At 50.7% G+C, this 17,785-nt stretch overlaps 1 protein-coding gene across 1 annotated transcript in view; it reads left to right on the top strand.

Annotated features, from left to right (window-relative positions):
* Positions 1 to 16,384: 16,384 nt before the first annotated feature.
* Positions 16,385 to 17,785, top strand: part of LOC102416264 (ubiquitin carboxyl-terminal hydrolase 17-like protein 6) — a gene marked incomplete at its 3' end in the record, with an annotated part of 1,530 nt that continues 129 nt past the window's right edge. Inside the window, exon 1 of the mRNA XM_045165204.1 lies at positions 16,385 to 17,785. This exon is cut by the window's right edge and continues 129 nt beyond it. Within this exon, the coding sequence (XP_045021139.1) occupies positions 16,385 to 17,785 (1,401 nt within the window).

Raw genomic sequence — 17,785 nt, 5'->3', positions numbered from 1 at the left:
CTGCCTCTTGAGAAATTTGTATGCAGGTCAGGCAGCAACAGTTCGAACTGGACATGAAACAACAGACTGGTTCCAAATAGGAAAAGGAGTTCGTCAAGGCTGTATATTGTCACCCTGCTTATTTAACTTATATGCAGAGTACATCATGAGAAACACTGGACTGGAAGAAACACAAACTGGAATCAAGATTGCCGGGAGAAATATCAATAACCTCAGATATGCAGATGACCCCACCCTTATGGCAGAAGGTGAAGAGAAACTCAAAAGCCTCTTGATGAAAGTGAAAGTGGAGAGTGAAAAAGTTGGCTTAAAGCTCAACATTCAGAAAACCAAGATCATGGCATCCGGTCCCATCACTTCATGGGAAATAGATGGGGGAAACAGTGGAAACAGTGTCAGACTTTATTTTTCTGGGCTCCAAAATCACTACAGATGGTGACTGCAGCCATGAAATTAAAAGACGCTTACTCCTTGGAAGTAAAGTTATGACCAACCTAGATAGCATATTCAAAAGCAGAGACATTACTTTGCCAAGAAAAGTTCGTCTAGTCAAGGCTATGGTTTTTCCTGTGGTCATGTATGGATGTGAGAGTTGGACTGTGAAGAAGGCTGAGCGCCGAAGAATTGATGCTTTTGAATGTGGTGTTGGAGAAGACTCTTGAGAGCCCCTTGGATTGCAAGGAGATCCAACCAGTCCATTCTGAAGGAGATCAGCCCTGGGATTTCTTTGGAAGGAATGATGCTAAAGCTGAAACTCCAGTACTTTGGCCACCTCATGCGAAGAGTTGACTCATTGGAAAAGACTCTGATGCTGGGAGGGATTGGGGGCAGGAGGAGAAAGGGATGACAGAGGATGAGATGGCTGGATGGCATCACTGACTTGATGGACGTGAGTCTCAGTGAACTCCGGGAGTTGGTGATGGACAGGGAGGCCTGGCGTGCTGCGATTCATGGGGTCGCAAAGAGTCGGACACGACTGAGCGACTGATCTGATCTGTGTGCTATGTGTGTGTGTGTGCGCCTGTTGGTGGACACGTGCTGTTTGTGGGCACAGTGTAGGTGCACAGCGCATATGTGTGTGGCGTGGGAGTGTGTGTGTGTGTGTGTGTGGTAATGGGTCATGGGGTGGGGGCTTGGGGCCCGAGGTGGGCAGGCGGATGCAGGTGGGAGCTCCGCGCAGGCACTCTGCTCTGATGGCGTGTATGCCCCACCTCTGCCTGCATGTTCCGCTTGGATGCAGCACAGTGCCCTGTGGGCGTCAGCCCCGGCAAGAAGTCACTTGACTGCTAGCCTAGGAGTTGTCAGGCCCACCTCCAACCCTGCAGGGAGGCAGGACCTGAGCGCACTCCACCCCTAACTGACCATCAGGATGGACGGATCCGCTCTCCCTGTGGACCCTGCAGGACTGTCCCGCCTGGGTGACACAGGCAGCGCCTCCTGCTGGGAGCCCGGGGCGCTGCAGCCGGCCACCTCCGGTCAGTCCTCAGGACACTGGGTGGCGCTGCACCAGGTTCCTGGCTCTCCCCGGGCCCTGACCACCGTGGCCACAGAACCTGGTCACAGTTTTGTTTTGCCTGCGGAAATGTTTAGTGACAAAGCTTGTGTTCAGTTTCCTGATGTGGGTGAAGCGTGGAGCCAGTGATGATTTCTTCTTCAAGAAAGGTACGTCCTCGTTCTCACACGTGGGTGAGCCCCTGTCTAACGATGAGAGACCCTGGGGGTGTGACCTGTGCCTCCTGGGAGCACAGCCCTAAGCTACTTTGAACCTGGCCAAGTTCTGTCTACATGGTGGATTCAGACCTCTCCAAGTCCTGTCTACACTGATTATGTTTAGATGAGACCGTGTGCTTCTACAGGGAGAACATTCATGCCTGGCCGGGTTCTCTGTGCAGTAGGACACGGAGACCTGGGTAGAGACCTGGCCTCACCTCGGTCCTGGAAAACTCCATGCCCATGTCTGAATGTCCATGCTCAGTTACCTGGGGTCTGAAGCTGAGGTGGGTTTCTCTGGGTGACTGTGGGGTTCCATGGCCCTCCCAGGGGTCAGTGCTGAGGTAGGGCTCTTAGTCTTTCCCTCTGACACATTCACCTCCCCTGGGGCTCATCGAGATGCCTCAGGTAGGTTACCTGTTTGTTGTCGTTCAGTCTCTAAGTCGTGTCCAGCTATTTGTGACCATATGGACTGCAGCACGCCAAGCTTCCCTGTCCTCCATTATCTCCTGGTGTTTGCTCAAAGTCATGGCCATTGAGTCGGTGATGCCATCCAAACATCTCATCCTCTGTTGTCTGCTTCTCCTCCTGCCTTCAATCTTTCCCAGCATCAGGGCTTTTTCCAATGAGTCAGCTTTTCCCATCAGGTGGCCAAAGTATTGGAGCTTCAGCTTCAGCATGAGTCTGGCCAATGAATACTCACAGTTGATTTCCTTTAGGATGGACTGGTTTGATCTCCTAGCTGTGCAAGCGACTCTCAAGAGTCTTCTCCAGCACCACAGTTCAAAAGCATCAGTTCTTCGGTGCTCAGCTTTCTTTATGGTCCGACTCTCACATCCATACATGCCTACTGGACAAACCATAGCTTTGACCATATGGACCTGGCTTGTTTACACATTGGGGGCCTGCTGACCACAGCCGTGGTGTCCTGACCAAGGGAATATGTGACCCCAGGTGGGGGGTCTGGGGACTTTGTGAGTCTCACCCCATCTGCATGAGCCAGAATCATGTGCAAAGGGAGACCATACACTCAAAGCTAAGAAAAAGGGGAGAACACATGTGAGCTTCCCTTGACTTGTGTTTAGAAATCAACGCTTTACAGTAGCATTTTATACAGGCCTGGGCTTATTCCCTCTTTACTCCTGAGCAGTTCCCCATCCTTGTGGCTCCTGCAGACTCCTCAGGTGACCTACCTGGTAATTATTCCAATCCACCAGCAGGAGCATGGTGAGGAGGGAGCAGGTTTACCTGGGCAGTTGATTGCAGGGTACATGGATCAGGCAAAAAGCCAATGAGCAGCAGGTGAGGTTGCTGCTGTGATCTCCTTCTAGTAGACCGTCCGTACTCAGCAGAGACCAGACCTAACCCTCCTCTTCCAGCCCAGCATCTGGTGTGTTTTCACAGAACCTCTGTGGGATAACAAAAGACCGAGACTGCTAGCACCAAGGTAGTGTGTTCAACATTATTATGCAGCTGTAAAAACAGTTAATATCACACAGAACTGAAGGGAATGTGGAGAGCAGGAGGGGGAACCTGGGTCCCCAGTGAGACACTCTCAGCGAGGCTGGGCCTGGGTCGGGCTTGGAGGGTGTGACTGAGAGTCTGCTGGTCAGGATGCCACATTTAGAGGGCCTCCCGCAGTGTAGGTTTCAGGCGTGCATAACAACCAAGTGCAGAGCATGGTGGCTGAGCTGGTGGCGCTGGATCCTGCAGGCTGAATGCAGAACCCTGAACATTGGAGGCTGGTCTGGAGTCACAAGACGTGCTTGCTCTCTCTGCTGAGATGATCACAGGGGGACCCAGCTTCCCCTCCTGCCCTCTAGCAGCCATCAGACTACAACCACTCCCCACTGTGAGCCCAGAGGAAACTCGGGAAGGAGAAGACAGGATACTGGCCCCAAATGGTGAGGTGTGTATCGAAAGGAATTTCAATGAAATGGCCCTTCATCTTCCCATGCATAGAAAAGTGCTCAATTCCTTACTTCTAGATGGTGCCTCTGGTTTGAAGTCCTTTTAGATTCTCACAGAATAAAACTTAATTCTCAACACCTAGGTTATAAATATTTTAATGTCTACACATATGAAGTAGACACTTTCTAAAGAACACCAAAAGAAGACAAATCTCAACATTTGGAACACTGGCACCAATGGTGGACACTCCCCCAAAGATGCAACTGATGGAGCAATTAGAACAATCCCATCACCCCATTTTCCAATAGATTGTGGAATGGACACTGAGAGTGGGGAATTGTTACAGGGAAGAACAAAATCTGACTCCATGTTTTAAAAAATTTTATTAAAAATGAAATCTTTTACTTTAACCTTTGCTTCCTGTTGGTTTGTTTGCTACAAGGGTACTGTCCATACATAATGGCCTGCCTCAGGAAACCCTGCCCCTCTGCCTTTGTTCAGAACCTGTCCACCTGTGGATGGCTACAGGAAGTAATACATCTCCTCCTAAGGCTGGCCATTCCAGGAGATATTTGCCAGATGAATGGCCTTTTTACTTTATTTCCTCACATCCCCAGTTCTGTGTTCTATAAAGGACACTGGCATCCAGACCCCAACAAGATGGTTTCTTCAAGATATTAGTCTGCTATCTTCTTGGTCTGCAGCTTTCCGAGTAAAGTCATATTCCATGCCTCAGCACCTCACCTCTGATTTATTGGACTGTTTTGCAGCAAGCAGAGTGAACTTGACTTGGTAACAATCCTACATGCCTGTGGTAAAAAAATGAAAGCATAAAATCGAAGCAATAATGTAACAAATTCAATAAAGACTCCAAAAATGGACCATATTAAAAAGATCTGAAACCAAAAACCAAAAAGAACTCAGTGGTAGTCTGAAATACTTAGAAAAGGAGTTAGTGCCCCCCTTCCCAGGACCCCTGGAGCCACACTGGACAGTTAGGCCCCGTCCATTCAGCACCCTCTCCGGACCCGGTGGAGGTGCTGCTGCCCTCAGTGCTCACCTGGGTCTCAGGAGGTGGAAGAGACACAGCCTACGGGGTCTCTCCTCTTGTCCAGGGGAGCGTCACACCAGCTACCCGGTCTCCCTGTCTCCCTGCCCATAATAAACACACCATAAGGAGGCCAGTGATGCTGTGAACAGCTGACTGCCTTGTCCTTGTGAGATCTGATGTGAAGACAACACAGAGAACCATCCAAGAAGGATCCAGTCAGGAGTAAACCCCTCTTCACAGGGACCCTGTGAGACCCAAGCACTCACTCTGCCCACGCTGCTCCAACTTTTGGGAAACGGCCTTTGTCATTCTCTGGGCAGGAGATGGGAGGGACAGCCCGGTCTCTCTTCCACTTCCTGAGACCCAGGTGGGCACTGGGGGCAGCAGCACCTCCACCTGGAGTCCAGAGAGGGTGTCCTGAATGCACAGGGCCTAATCATTCAGTGAGGCCGGCCCTTGTCCACAGCTCACTGACCTGCTGCAGGGTCTCAGGTTCCCTGGCGTCCAGCTCACCCATTGCCAACCCCAGCTTGAGGCGTCTTGGGAGCCCCTCTCTGGCAGGCAGCCAGGGCTAGAAAGCTGCATACCCAGCAAGAAATAAAAATTTCCTCCAGGTTCATCTCCACATAAAAGGGAACCGTGAGCAGATGAAGCCACCTAAGAGAAGGCCAAGTTAACACTGAGGCTGAAGACCTGTTTAATGTTTCCCAGGCTCACAGGCACCCAGCACTTCCTGTTACCTGCAGTAATCAGTGCTTTGCAGTTCCTTTTCACATTCCTATACCAGACTTTCCCCCCATTATCCCATCTCTGTCCATTCTTCCCTGGAGAAGTATATGGAAATGTCTTTGAAAGCATCTTTGGTCTAAGGAAATCAGTGACTTCAGTGACTTACTAATATAAGTCAGACCTTAGAACTGGGCCTTCTCCTCCACCTTGTGTGCAGGGAGTAGACTGAAGCTACAGGATGGTCTCCGTGAGACAGGGATGAAGACTTTCCTTCCCGACTGTGTCCTGCTTAACTGAGCAGGTTCAGTTCAGTTCAGTCATTCAGTTGTGTCCAACTCTTTGCAACCCCATGGACTGCAGCACACCTGGTCTCCCTGTCCATCACCAACTCCTGGAGTCCACCCAAACCCATGTCCATTGAGTCCGTGATGCCATCCAACCATCTCATCCTCTGTTGTCCCCTTCTCCCCCTGCCTTCAATCTTTCTGAGCATCAGGGTCTTTTCAAATGAGTCAGCTCTTTGCATCAGGGGCCCAAAGTATTGGAGTTTCAGCTTCAACAGTAGTCCTTCCAATGATCACTCAGGACTGATTTCTTATAGGATGGACTGGTTGGATCTCCTTGCAGTCCAAGGGACTCTCAAGAGTCTTCTCCAACACCACATTCAAAAGCATCAATTCTCTGGCACTCAGCTTTCTTTATACTCCAACTCTCACATCCATCCATGACTACTGGAAAAACCATAGCCTTGACTAGATGGACCTTTGTTGGCAAAGTAATGTCTCTGGTTTTTAATATGCTATCTAGGTTGGTCATAGCTTTCCTTCTAAGGAGTAAGCGTCTTTTAATTTCATGGCTGCAGTCACCATCTGAAGTGATTTTGGAGCCCCCCAAAATGAAGTGTGCTACTGTTTCCACTGTTTCTCCATCTATTTGCCATAAAGTGATTGGACCAGATTGCATGATCTTCATTTTCTGAATGTTGAGCTTTAAGCCAACTTTTTCACTCTCCACTTTCACTTTCATCAAGAGGCTCTTTTGTTCTTCTTCACTTTCTGCCATAAGGGTGGTGTCATCTGCATATCTGAGGTTATTGATATTTCTCCTGGCAATCTTGATTCCAGCTTGTGCTTCCTCCAGTTCAGCGTTTCTCATGATGTATTCTGCATAGAATTTAAATAAGCAGGGTGACAATATATAGCCTTGACATACTCCTTTTCCTATTTGGAAGCAGTCTATTGTTCCATGTCCAGTTCTAACTGTTGCTTCCTGACATGCTTTCTACAGATTTCTCAGGAGGCAGGTCAGGTGGTCTGGTATTCCCTTCTCTTTCAGAATTTTCCACAGTTTGTTGTGAGCCACACAGTCAAAGGCTTTGGCATAGTCAGTAAAGCAGAAATAGATGTTTTTCTGGAACTCTCTTGCTTTTTCGATGATCCAGCAGATGTTGGCAATTTGATCTCTGCCTTTTCTAAAACCAACTTGAACATCTGGAAGTTCATGGTTCATGTATTGTTGAAGACTGGGTTGGAGAATTTTGAGCAAAAACAGAGCCTTTTCCTAAGTCTCCCTGGACACAGAGCAGTTGACGATGCTAGTGTCCTGTCCCACCCCACTCCACCACACCATCTCAGACAGGACCAGGCACTCCAATCCTGTGTATGTCACAGAGATTACTCAGTGGCACAGGCAAGCATTCTGTGGTCCTTCAGGGACCGGCTCCGTGTCCTTCCTTTTTTTTTTTTTTTTTTCCTCCGTGTCCTTCCTATAGAGCTGGCTTATAGCCCAGCTTTGCCGCCTCTGCCTCTCACCATGGGCTTCCACTCTGTGCTCCCAGTATCACCCTCAGTGCTCTCCTCTGGGGATCTGTTGGAGCTCATGGCCATGCCACCACCTCAAGGCCAAGGTGCCTGTGGAAGAAGAAGATGCTGAGATAGCCCAGACCACTGTCCAGAGCCAGGTCTGTCTTCCTTGGGTGGAGTGTCCAGGGAAGGAAAGTGTGGGGAAAGTCAGGGGTACTGCTGGGATGGACGGGACGACCAGCTATCACAGACCAGCCTAATGTGAACTAGATTTGGCTTCTTTGATTCCCCTACAATTCGGCCCCTCTGAGGAAAGGCAGTGGGAGATTCGTGTCTGTGGGTGATGGAGTGAGTCCGGAGGAGACCTGGAAGCCCCTAACTGCTGGACTGGGGTCAGGCTGAAATCAGGGCTCTGTTCCAGTGTGGGAGAGGGAAGATTTCTCCAAAAAGCATTTTAGGGATCTCCGCCTGGATACTCTGGGAAAATCTGGGCATAACATGGGCTCCACGTCTAAGGGACAAGTCCCTCGGCTTGAGGAGATCTGGGTCACATGGGCTGAAGGAACTGGGGTTCCTCAGAAAGAGGGGATTGGGGGAGTCATTTGGCTGATGTAGAATGTGCAGGTTGAGAGAATGTGGGATCTTTGAGGCTGAGGAAATTGGGGGGGGGCAGCTTTCATTAAGGGGCTTTAGGTTTCCAACATGCAGGACAGTTTGGGTCTTGAGGAGGACGGGATTAAGAGTTCCCAGGCCGAGGTATTCAGGGTCTCTGAGGTTAAGGAAATTTGGTCTCTCTGCAGGTGCTATTTTTAGGGTGCCTCAGGCTGAAGGTTCCTCTAGGTATTTGGGGATCGCAGCACCAGGGGATTCAGTGTTTCTGTGGGTGAAGGGACTTGTAGTCCCTAAGCTGACTATACACGAGCTCCCTTCAGGTAGGACCCGGGTTCCTCAAAGTTGCCGGGACCTGGGGCTTCCCAGCCTGGAATTTGAAGCCGTCAGGCTAAGGGTTTACGAGGGTTTCGCAGGGTGCGTTCCTGTCAGTCTCCCCGCTGTCCTCTGGCGCTGGGAGCTGGGCGGCCTCTAGCCCACCCTCGTCCCGTCCTCCGCAGCTGAGGCGAAGCCAAGGGCGAGCAGCTGGCTTCTGTCGGCCTGGCAGGCACAAGCCTCCAATCGGCGTTGCCACCGAAGCAGTCCGGCCAATAGGCGCCGGGATAGTGGGGAGCGCGCAGAAGGCCCTGCCCCAGCGCTCGGGGATTGGCTGCTCTGCCTTCCACGCGTGTCTGTCAAGAGGCCTCCGGCGCGCAGGTGCAGCTTGGCTGTTTTCTTGGCTTGTTTTCGGGCGTCGCGTCTTAGTCCTGGAGCCTCACGTGGGCAGTGGGTCCTGAGGCTGGATGTTTCCTTCCAGTTCCCTGAACTAGAATCTGGGCTCCACCCGACTTGTTGTCCTGCTCCCGAACTTTCTCCTAGTCCACCTGTGCCCTACCTTGTCAAACCCAGTTTTGGCAAGAACTGTATGTGACGAGTATCAGGGGAAAACGGTGTAATTAACTAAATTCTGACGAGACACAAGATAAACAGCATATTGGTCAAAGATTTAAACTCAACGCATGGAATAATAAGTATATTAGGAAAAATGTGGAGGATTTTAAACCTCAAAGCAGTTGAAGCAGTATTGATGAGTAATCTGTATATTTAATGTAGGTATGGGCTTCCCTGGTGGAAAATCCTTCTGCAATGCGGGAGACCTGGGTTCGATCGCTGGGTTGGGAAGATCCTCTGGAGGAGGGCATGGTGACCCACTCCACTATTCTTGCCTGGAGAATCCCCAATGGACAGAGGATCCTGGCCGGCTACAGTTCATGGGTTTGCAAAGAGAGATGACTGAGCGACTTAAGCACAATGTAGGTATTAAAAGGCTGCAGAAATGAACTGTAAATAAACCCCCAAAACCCTGCAAGTGTTTTCCATAAAAGGAGGCACCAAATCGGAGGGCGATGGATCCACAGAGGAGAGTTTGCTTGACATTTACTGGCTCCACAAGATAAAATGGGGACACTGTTTCTGACCCTTACCTAGCTTTGCTCACAGAAAAATAACATGATTTCCATGTATTGGAAGCAAGACAACTGACTGTAGAATTATTATCAATGTGGGCCAGGAGTGCTGGTTGGGAGTCTGGATAGAGAGATGTTAACAGAAAAGTGGGTTTGCCTCTTGGGGGGTGTTGAACCAGAAGATACAACCCACCCAAAGCTCATGGGAGGGAAAGGTGCATTACTTGCTGAAGTACGGAGAACAGCAGGGAGCTTTCCAGAGCAGTGTCTCTTCAAACTGCAAAGTTGGTGAAGCTTTAATCTATAGAAACAGGCCTGTTCAGGCTTCCCTGGTGGCTCAGATGGTAAAGAATCCACCTGCAGTGCAGAAGACCTGGCTTCGATCCCCAGGTCGGGAAGATCCCCTGGAAGAGGGCATGGCAACCCACTCCAGTATTCTTGCCTGGAGAATCCCATGGACAGAGGAGCCTGGCATGCTACAGTCCACGGGGTTGGGAAGAGCCAAACACAACTGAAGTGACTTAGCATGCATGCTGTCTCCATGTGGCTGTTCTCAGTCGACACTGCAGCATCGATGGAGGAGGGGGTCTCATTTCTCCCCACACTCTCCACCCTTGGTTCTTTGTAGAGTGTTTGACAATGGCCATTCTGACTGGTGTGAGGTGATACCTCATTGCAGTTTTGATTTGGATTTCTCTAGTATTTAGCAAGACTGATATAATTTCCTGTGATTTTTTAAAGGGTATGAGTGAAACCTCTTGTAATGGACTTCTTGAATGTCTGCCCTGTTTTTCGATGAACACTCCTAAAACATTTCTTGAGGGCAATTGACAACCCCACAGGCCTTCTGAATATTAAGTGTCCATCAGCACAGCTTTTAACGCTGTTGTTATGGAAAATGGCCACAGGGGGGAAGCATTTCTTCATCATTTCAGTTCAGTCTCTCAGTCGTGTCTGACTCTTTGAGACCCCGTAGACTGCAGCACGCCAGGCTTCCCTGTCCATCAACAACCCCCGGAGTTTACTCAAACTCATGTCCATTCAGTCAGTGATGCCATCCAGCCATTTCATCCTCTGTCGTCCCCTTCTCTTCCTGCCTTCATACTTTCCCAGCATCTGGGTCTTTTCCAAGGAGTCTGTTCTTCGCATCAGGTGGCCAAAGTATTGGAGTTTCAGCTTCAGCATCAGTCCTTCCAATGAATATTCGGGACTAATCTCCTTTAGGATGGACTGGTTGGATCTCCTTGTAGTCTAAGGGATTCTCAAGCGTCTTCTCCAACACCACATTCAAAAGCATCAGTTCTTTGGTGCTCAGCTTTCTTTATAGTCCAGCTGTCACATCCATCCATGACTACTGGAAAAACCATAGCTTTGGCAAGATGGGCCTTTGTTGGCAAAGTAATGTCTCTACTTTTTAATATGCTCAGTTGGTCATAACTTTTCTTCCAAGGTGCAAGCGTCTTTTAATTTCATGGCTGCAGTCACCATCTGCAGTGGTTTTGGAGCCCCCAAAATAAAGTCTTGACACTGTTTCCCCATCTATTTGCCATGCAGGGATGGGACCAGATGCCATGATCTTAGTTGTCTGAATGTTGAGTTTTAAGCCAACTTTTTCACTCTCCTCTTTCACTTTCATCAAGAGGCTTTTTAGTTCCTCTTCACTTTCTGCCATAAGGGTGGTGTCATCTGCATATCTGAGGTTATTGATATTTCTCCCTGCAATCTTGATTCCAGCTTGTGCTTCCTCCAGTTCAGCGTTTCTCATGATGTACACTGCATAGAAGTTAAATAAGCAGGGTGACAATATACAGCCTTGGTGTACTCCTTTTCCTATTTGGAACCAGTCTGTTGTTCCATGTCCAGTTCGAAGTGTTGCTTCCTGACCTGCATACAGATTTCTCAGGAGGCAGGTCAGGTGGTCTGGTATTCCCATCTCTTTCAGAATTTTCCACAGTTTGTGGTGATCTACTCAGTCAAAGGGTTTGTCATAGTCAATAAAGCAGAAATAGATGTTTTTATGGAACTCTCTTGCTTTTACCATGATCCAGCAGATGTTGGCAATTTGATCTCTTGTTCCTCTGCCTTTTCTAACCAGCTTGAACACCTGGAAGTTCACGGTTCAAGTACTGTTGAAGCCTGACTTGGAGAATTTTGAGGATTACTTTACTAGCGTGTGAGATGAGTGCAATTGTGCAGTAGTTTGAGCATTCTTTGCATTGCCTTTCTTTAGGATTGGAATGAAAACTGACCTTTTCCAGTCCTGTGGCCACTGCTGAGTTTTCCAAATTTGCTAACATATTGAGTGCAGCACTTTCATAGCATCATCTTTTAGGATTTGAAAAAGCTCAACTGGAATTCCATCACCTCCACTAGCTTTGTTTGTAGTGATGCTTCCTAAGGCCCACTTGACTTCACATTTCAGGATGTTTGGCTCTAGGTTAATGATCACACCATCATGATTATCTGGGTCATGAAAATCGTTTTTGTACAGTTCTTCTGTGTATTCTTGCCACCTCTTCTTAATATCTTCTGCCTCTGTTAGGTCCATGCCATTTCTGTCCTTTATTGAGCCCATATTTGGATGAAATGGTCCCTTGGTATCTCTAATTTTCTTGAAGAGATCTCTACTCTTTCCCATTCTATTGTTTTCCTTTATTTCTTTGCATTGATCTCTGAGGAAGGCTTTCTTATCTCTCCTTGTTATTCTTTGGAACTCTGCATTCAGATGCTTATATCTTTCCTTTTCTCCTTTGCTTTTTGCTTCTCTTCTTTTCACAACTATATGTAAGTCCTCCTCAGACAGCCATTTTTCCTTTTTGCATTTCTTTTCCATGGGGATGGTGTTTCTCCCTGTCTCCTGTACAATGTCATGGGCCTCCATCCATAGTTCATCAGGCACTCTGTCTATCAGATCTAGGCCCTTAAATCTATTTCTCACCTCCACTGTATAATCATAAGGGATTTGATTTAGGTCATACGTGAATGGTCTAGTGGTTTTCCCTACTTTCTTCAATTTCAGTTTGAATTTGGCAATAAGGAGTTCATGATCTGAGCCACAGCCAGCGCCCAGTCTTGTTTTTGCTGACTGTATAGAGCTTCTCCATCTGTGGCTGCAAAGAATATAATCAATCTGATTTCCATATTGGCACTCTGGTGATATCCATGTGTAGAGTCTTCTCTTGTGTTGTTGGAAGAGGGTGTTTGCTATGACCAGTGTGTTTTCTTGGGAAAACTCTGTTAGCCTTTGCCCTGTTTCAGTCTTTAATCCAAGGCCAAATTTTCCTGTTACTCCAGGTGTTTCTTGATTCCCTACTCTTGCATTCCAGTCCCCTATAATGAAAAGGACATCTTTTTTTGGTGTTAGTACTAAAAGGTCTTGTAGGTCTTCATAGAACCATTCAACTTCAGCTTCTTCAGCGTTACTGGTCAGGGCAAGACTTGGATTACCGTGATATTGAATAGCTTGCCTTGGAAACGAACAGAGATCATTCTGTTGTTTTTGATATTGCATCCAAGAACTGCATTTTGAACTCTTTTGTTGACTATGATGACTATTCCATTTCTTCTAAGGGATTCCTGCCCACAATAGTAGATATAATGGTCATCTGAGTTATGCATTGTCAAATAAACATGTCAGTTTCTGTAAGTTCAACATAAAATATGGAGAAGAGTGGCCTACAGTGAGAAGAAATATATAAACACTAAAATCATCTAGTGAATGGTATCTAGCAATAAAAAATTACCTTCTATGCACTAAAGCACTAAACTTATTTATTTTTTTTGAAATGCCTAGGTATTGAAAGCTAAAAGCTGGTTCTTTCAAAAGGTAAAGAAAACGGACAAACCTGAAGTCTGACTAATCCAGAAAAAAATGTAGGAGGGCCCCTAGAATAATGTCAGAAATGAAAAAGGAGAAAGTACAACAGCTATCAAGAAAATACAGTGGACTATGAGAGTACTGCAAATAACTCATTCCAATCAAATACTGAGCTTAGAAGAAACAGACATATTCTTTGAAAAGTACAATCTACCAACACTAAACACATAAGAATTAGAAAATCTGAGCACACCAATTACAAGCAATGAAATTGAATCAGTAATGTTAAAAGCCCCTCAAATATAAAAGGCAGGGAAAAGGTGGCATCACAGGTGAATTCTGCTAATATACAGAAGAGGTAACACGAATATCTCTGAAACTATTTCATTCCTGTAACACCTGGGCACATCACATCACGCACTGCATGACGCACCAAGAGTTCCGACGAGGAGCGAGTTCCTCTCGGCCGTGTGCCTGATGTAGCCTCCTGGGAAAAGGCGGGGCCTGCAGTGTGCCCGGGGTCTCGGGGTTCACTTGGAACAGGCTCGTGGCTGAGCGGCTGAGCTCTCAAGGGCTGGCTCTGCTGGGAAGTCACTGGAGAGGATGGGGTGCATGAGCGGGTCTGGGTGCGGTCCGAGAGCCTCCGACTTCTGTGAGGGTGGGAGAGTCCTCTCTGGATGGGACTCTGGGTGTGGGTTTGCCTTTCTTTCCCCGTCTCCGTTCCCTGGCCGCACCGCTGGCCTCGGGTGAGTGGCGCGGCCTGGAGACGCCTCGCAGAACGCCCCCAGCCAGCCGAGCAAGGAGACGATCTCCGGAGCCCTTCGGGGGGCAGGGAAGAGCGGGTGCAGGTCCACGCACCGACTCCTTCCGGCCGGTCAGGCTCTCGAAAATGCCCCAAACGTCCGGAGGCGTCCGGGGAGGAGATGGGCAAGCAGTCTTTATGGGTGGCTGTCCTTTGGGAGGCCTCGTGCTACTTGGCAGAGGGTCCGGCAGGAATGAGGCGGGGATGCGTGCGTCCCCGGCACCACGCTCGTCCGCAGAGATCCCTGGGGCTCCATGTCCGGTGCGAGGAGTATGCCGGAGAAGCTCCAAGTGCCAACAAAGGAGAAGCGATCCACAAGGCCGTGAGCACCGCCACCAGGCCACCCAACCAGTCCCAAAGAAACTTCTCCACCAGCATCGCACTGGTGCCTAAGTGGAGATATGTCGCGCCACGTTCGTTTCTGAAAGCAAAGGTCCTCCCCGCACTGAGGAAAGACCCAAGCCTACCCTACATCGTGATAGCAAGACAACTGGACTTCCGACTCTGCCCGTCCTGTCTGGCAGAATCAGCCCGCTGGGCCCCGGACAAACGCCTCTGGACGCCAGGAGATGCGGCCGGCCTCCAAAGTGCCTGGGGCGGTGGGGAAGCTGTCCTCCCCTGGCCGCTTTCTCGACTGCCTCATGAGCCCGTGACGCGCTGGAGGGGCACCTGAGGCCCCTTATCGACCACCTCTTGCGTTTTCTTTCTTTTGCTTGGCTGCTGGCTTCAAACCCCAAACCCTCCATCAAACGGCAAACCGGGAATTTGCGATGTAGCATCTCAGACCTCGAGGGGGCAACTCTGGCTCCTGACTGCGCTAGTCGGCGTGGCAAGGAACAGAGAACGTTCCGATGGCTTGTTTCCCCCTCACGGGTACCTACACCGCAATTGCCCTCCACACGTAGAGAGGACAAAGAATGATGCGCGGTATCTTCCCCCAAGAACATGTACAGGCGTGCCCTGCACGAGGAAGTGGAGCCACCTACAGCCCGCCCTCATCAGCACCACCCATCTTCCTCTGCCCCATCGTCTCAAATGGACTTACTGCTTACCCCATCCACACCCTCTGAAGAAGGAGGAGGAGGAGGAGGAGGAGGAGGAGGAGGAGAAAAAGGAGAAGAATGTCGATTGCAGCTGCGGGGCAGAGGGAATGGGAAGGTGGCCTTATGCTGGGTGAAATCCGGGCAAAAGAGAGAAAAATCCTGGCTGATCTGGCTTCTCTGTGCCACGGGAAGGAGGCAAGAGGACAGGAAGGGTGTGAGCACTTGGATCATAAATCACAAAGCGGTAGGCTCCTAGAATGGGATGGGGGAGCGGGAGGTGGGAGGGGTGCAATAGGCTAAGGAAGAAAGCAGGGTCAGGGCCCTTCTTTCCTAGTAAGGATCAACAGAATCAACACTTCAGCTATGGTAAACCCGTGGACGGTCAAACCCCCACCGTCCTGGAAGGCAAGCATAAGGTCCAGGACGAGAGAGCAAACAAACACACATGTCACACACCGAGAAGGAAAGCAACAGTCATCCTCCTCCAGGAGAGAAACCTTTTGATACCTTGAGTTATAGTGTATTTTGAGCCCTGGAAATGGAAAGACGACTGTATGAGTCAACTAGTGTATATAAAATAGAGAAAGAGAATAAAAGCAACAACAAAATAACAAAATGAACACGAAATTAAAAAAAAAGTTAAAAAGTAAAAGAAAAAAAAAAAAACTCAAAAACCCCAAAAACACCAACCAGAAAAAGAAAAAAAAATCAATAAAGGAAGAAGGAAAGGAAGTAAAAAGGCAACGGAGAGAGAAAAGGAGCCGCAGAAATGAATCCAAAGTTGCAGGAAGCCTATGCCTTTCCAAATGAGCTCGCTTTGGATCTTGACCAACGGCCCTGAAGGAAGAAAAGCGTATGTGCCACTCTGTCGGCATGTTTCGGTGCTAGGACCCTGAACGCTAGAAGAGTGTCCAGTGAGAACGCATCGAAATTGGGGAGGGCCTCACTGGAGTGCAAAGTTGAGGCGAGGGTTTATTGTCGTCCGGGGAGGGGTTGTTCAGGCCGGGGTCGGGGGTGGGGAGACCCCTAAAGGGGAGAGGGTCGGTGGGCAGACATATGTGTCCACAAGTGTGTTAGGATGTGAATGGTGAGCCCACGGAAGTCCTGTCCAGCCGGCATTTGTGTGCTGAACTTGGAAGCCCCGCAGTGACTGTCCAGCGGGCAAGGCTGGAAGGCCCAATGCCCCCGAATCATTTGCATCCTGAGCCCTTTGGTCCAGGGGGCTCAGGTCGGAAGTGCGTGTGGGGCCCGGTCAAGGGGAATTCCCCGAGAAAAGTGTGGGTGGTTGGATGGCGGGAGTGGGAGTGGCCACGCCCTCGGCCGCCTCAGCCAATGAGGAGCTTGCAGGTGCGGGGGTGGGGCTGTGGGGAAACCCCCAGAGGCCCGAGGGGGCGGGGCCCAGGCCCTTTTTTGGAGCCGGACCGTCTGAGGGAAGGAGGCGTCGGCGTGCAGCTGCAGGTAGGAGATGGAAACCCTCGTGGGCCTCGTGTGCAGAGCCCCGGGCGCTGCTTCTGAGCACGGGGGAGCTGTGTGTCCGTCTCCCTTCGACGTCTTCCCCGGAGGGCAAGGTGGTGGGCCCAGCGCCGCTGGTGCGGATGCCCTTCGGGGACCCTCTGTCCCTGAGGGGCCGTCGCCGGCGCTTGGGCGTCCGCAGCGGGGTGACTTGGCTCCTGGGTCGGCAGGGCTGAGGCCTGGCCAGACAGGCGCCCTGAGTTGGAAGGGGCCGTGGGGGGTGGGGGCTGGGCTTCAGAATCTGGGGAACACCTGCTACGTGAACGCGGCGCTGCAGTGTCTGAGCCACACGCCGCCCCTGGCCAGCTGGATGGTGTCCCAGCCGCACGCCACCCTCTGTCCGGCCCGCAGCGCCTGCACGCTCTGTGCCATGCGCGCTCACGTGACCCGAGCCCTCCTTCACGCGGGAGAGGTGATCCGGCCCCGCAAGGACCTGCTGGCGGGCTTCCACAGACACCAGCAGGAGGATGCCCACGAGTTTCTGATGTTCACTCTGAATGCCATGCAGCAAGGGTGCTTGAGTGCATCCCAGCCGTCGGGCCATGCCTCGGGGGACACCACCGTCATCCGTCAGATCTTCGGCGGGACGTGGAGGTCTCAGATCCAGTGTCTCCACTGCCTCGGTGTCTCGGACACGTTCGGCCCTTATCTGGACATCAGCCTGGATATCACGGCGGCTCAGAGTGTGGAGCAAGCTCTGAGCGAGCTGGTGAAGCCCGAGAAGCTGGACGCGGACAATGCCTATGACTGCGGCGTCTGTCTCCGGAAGGTGCCTGCCACCAAGAGGTTGACTGTGCACAGCACCTCCCAGGTCCTGGTGCTGGTGCTGAAGCGGTTCACACCGGTGAGCGGGGCCAAAAGGGCTCAGGAGGTGCGCTATCCCCAGTGCTTGGACCTGCAGCCCTACACGTCTGAGCGGAAGGCAGGGCCACTGGGCTACGTGCTCTATGCCGTGCTGGTGCACTCCGGGTGGAGCTGTGAGCGAGGACACTACTTCTGTTACGTCCGAGCGGGCAACGGCCAATGGCATAAGATGGACGATGCCAAGGTGACCGCCTGTGACGAGACCGCTGCCCTGAGCCAGAGCGCCTACGTCCTGTTCTACGCCCGGGAGGGTGCGTGGGAAGGGGGCGCTGGGCGAGGGGCAGCGGCCCCCGTCGGGGCTGACCCCACAGACCCCGGGCAGCCTGCAGGAGACGCCGGCGGCAGAGCTCCTGGGTCGGAGGAGTCCCCGGGAGACACAGAGGTCGAAGGGATGAGCTTAGAGCAGTGGAGACGCCTGCAAGAACTCAACCAACCAAAGCCGGCCGAGGAGCTCTGGAAGGTCCAGACAGCCCTGCCTGCCGGCGCAGTC

The sequence above is a fragment of the Bubalus bubalis genome, chromosome 4, assembly GCF_019923935.1.
Source record: "Bubalus bubalis isolate 160015118507 breed Murrah chromosome 4, NDDB_SH_1, whole genome shotgun sequence".
NCBI classification, from domain to species: domain Eukaryota; kingdom Metazoa; phylum Chordata; class Mammalia; order Artiodactyla; family Bovidae; genus Bubalus; species Bubalus bubalis.
This window is presented reverse-complemented; position numbering and strand designations above follow the sequence as displayed.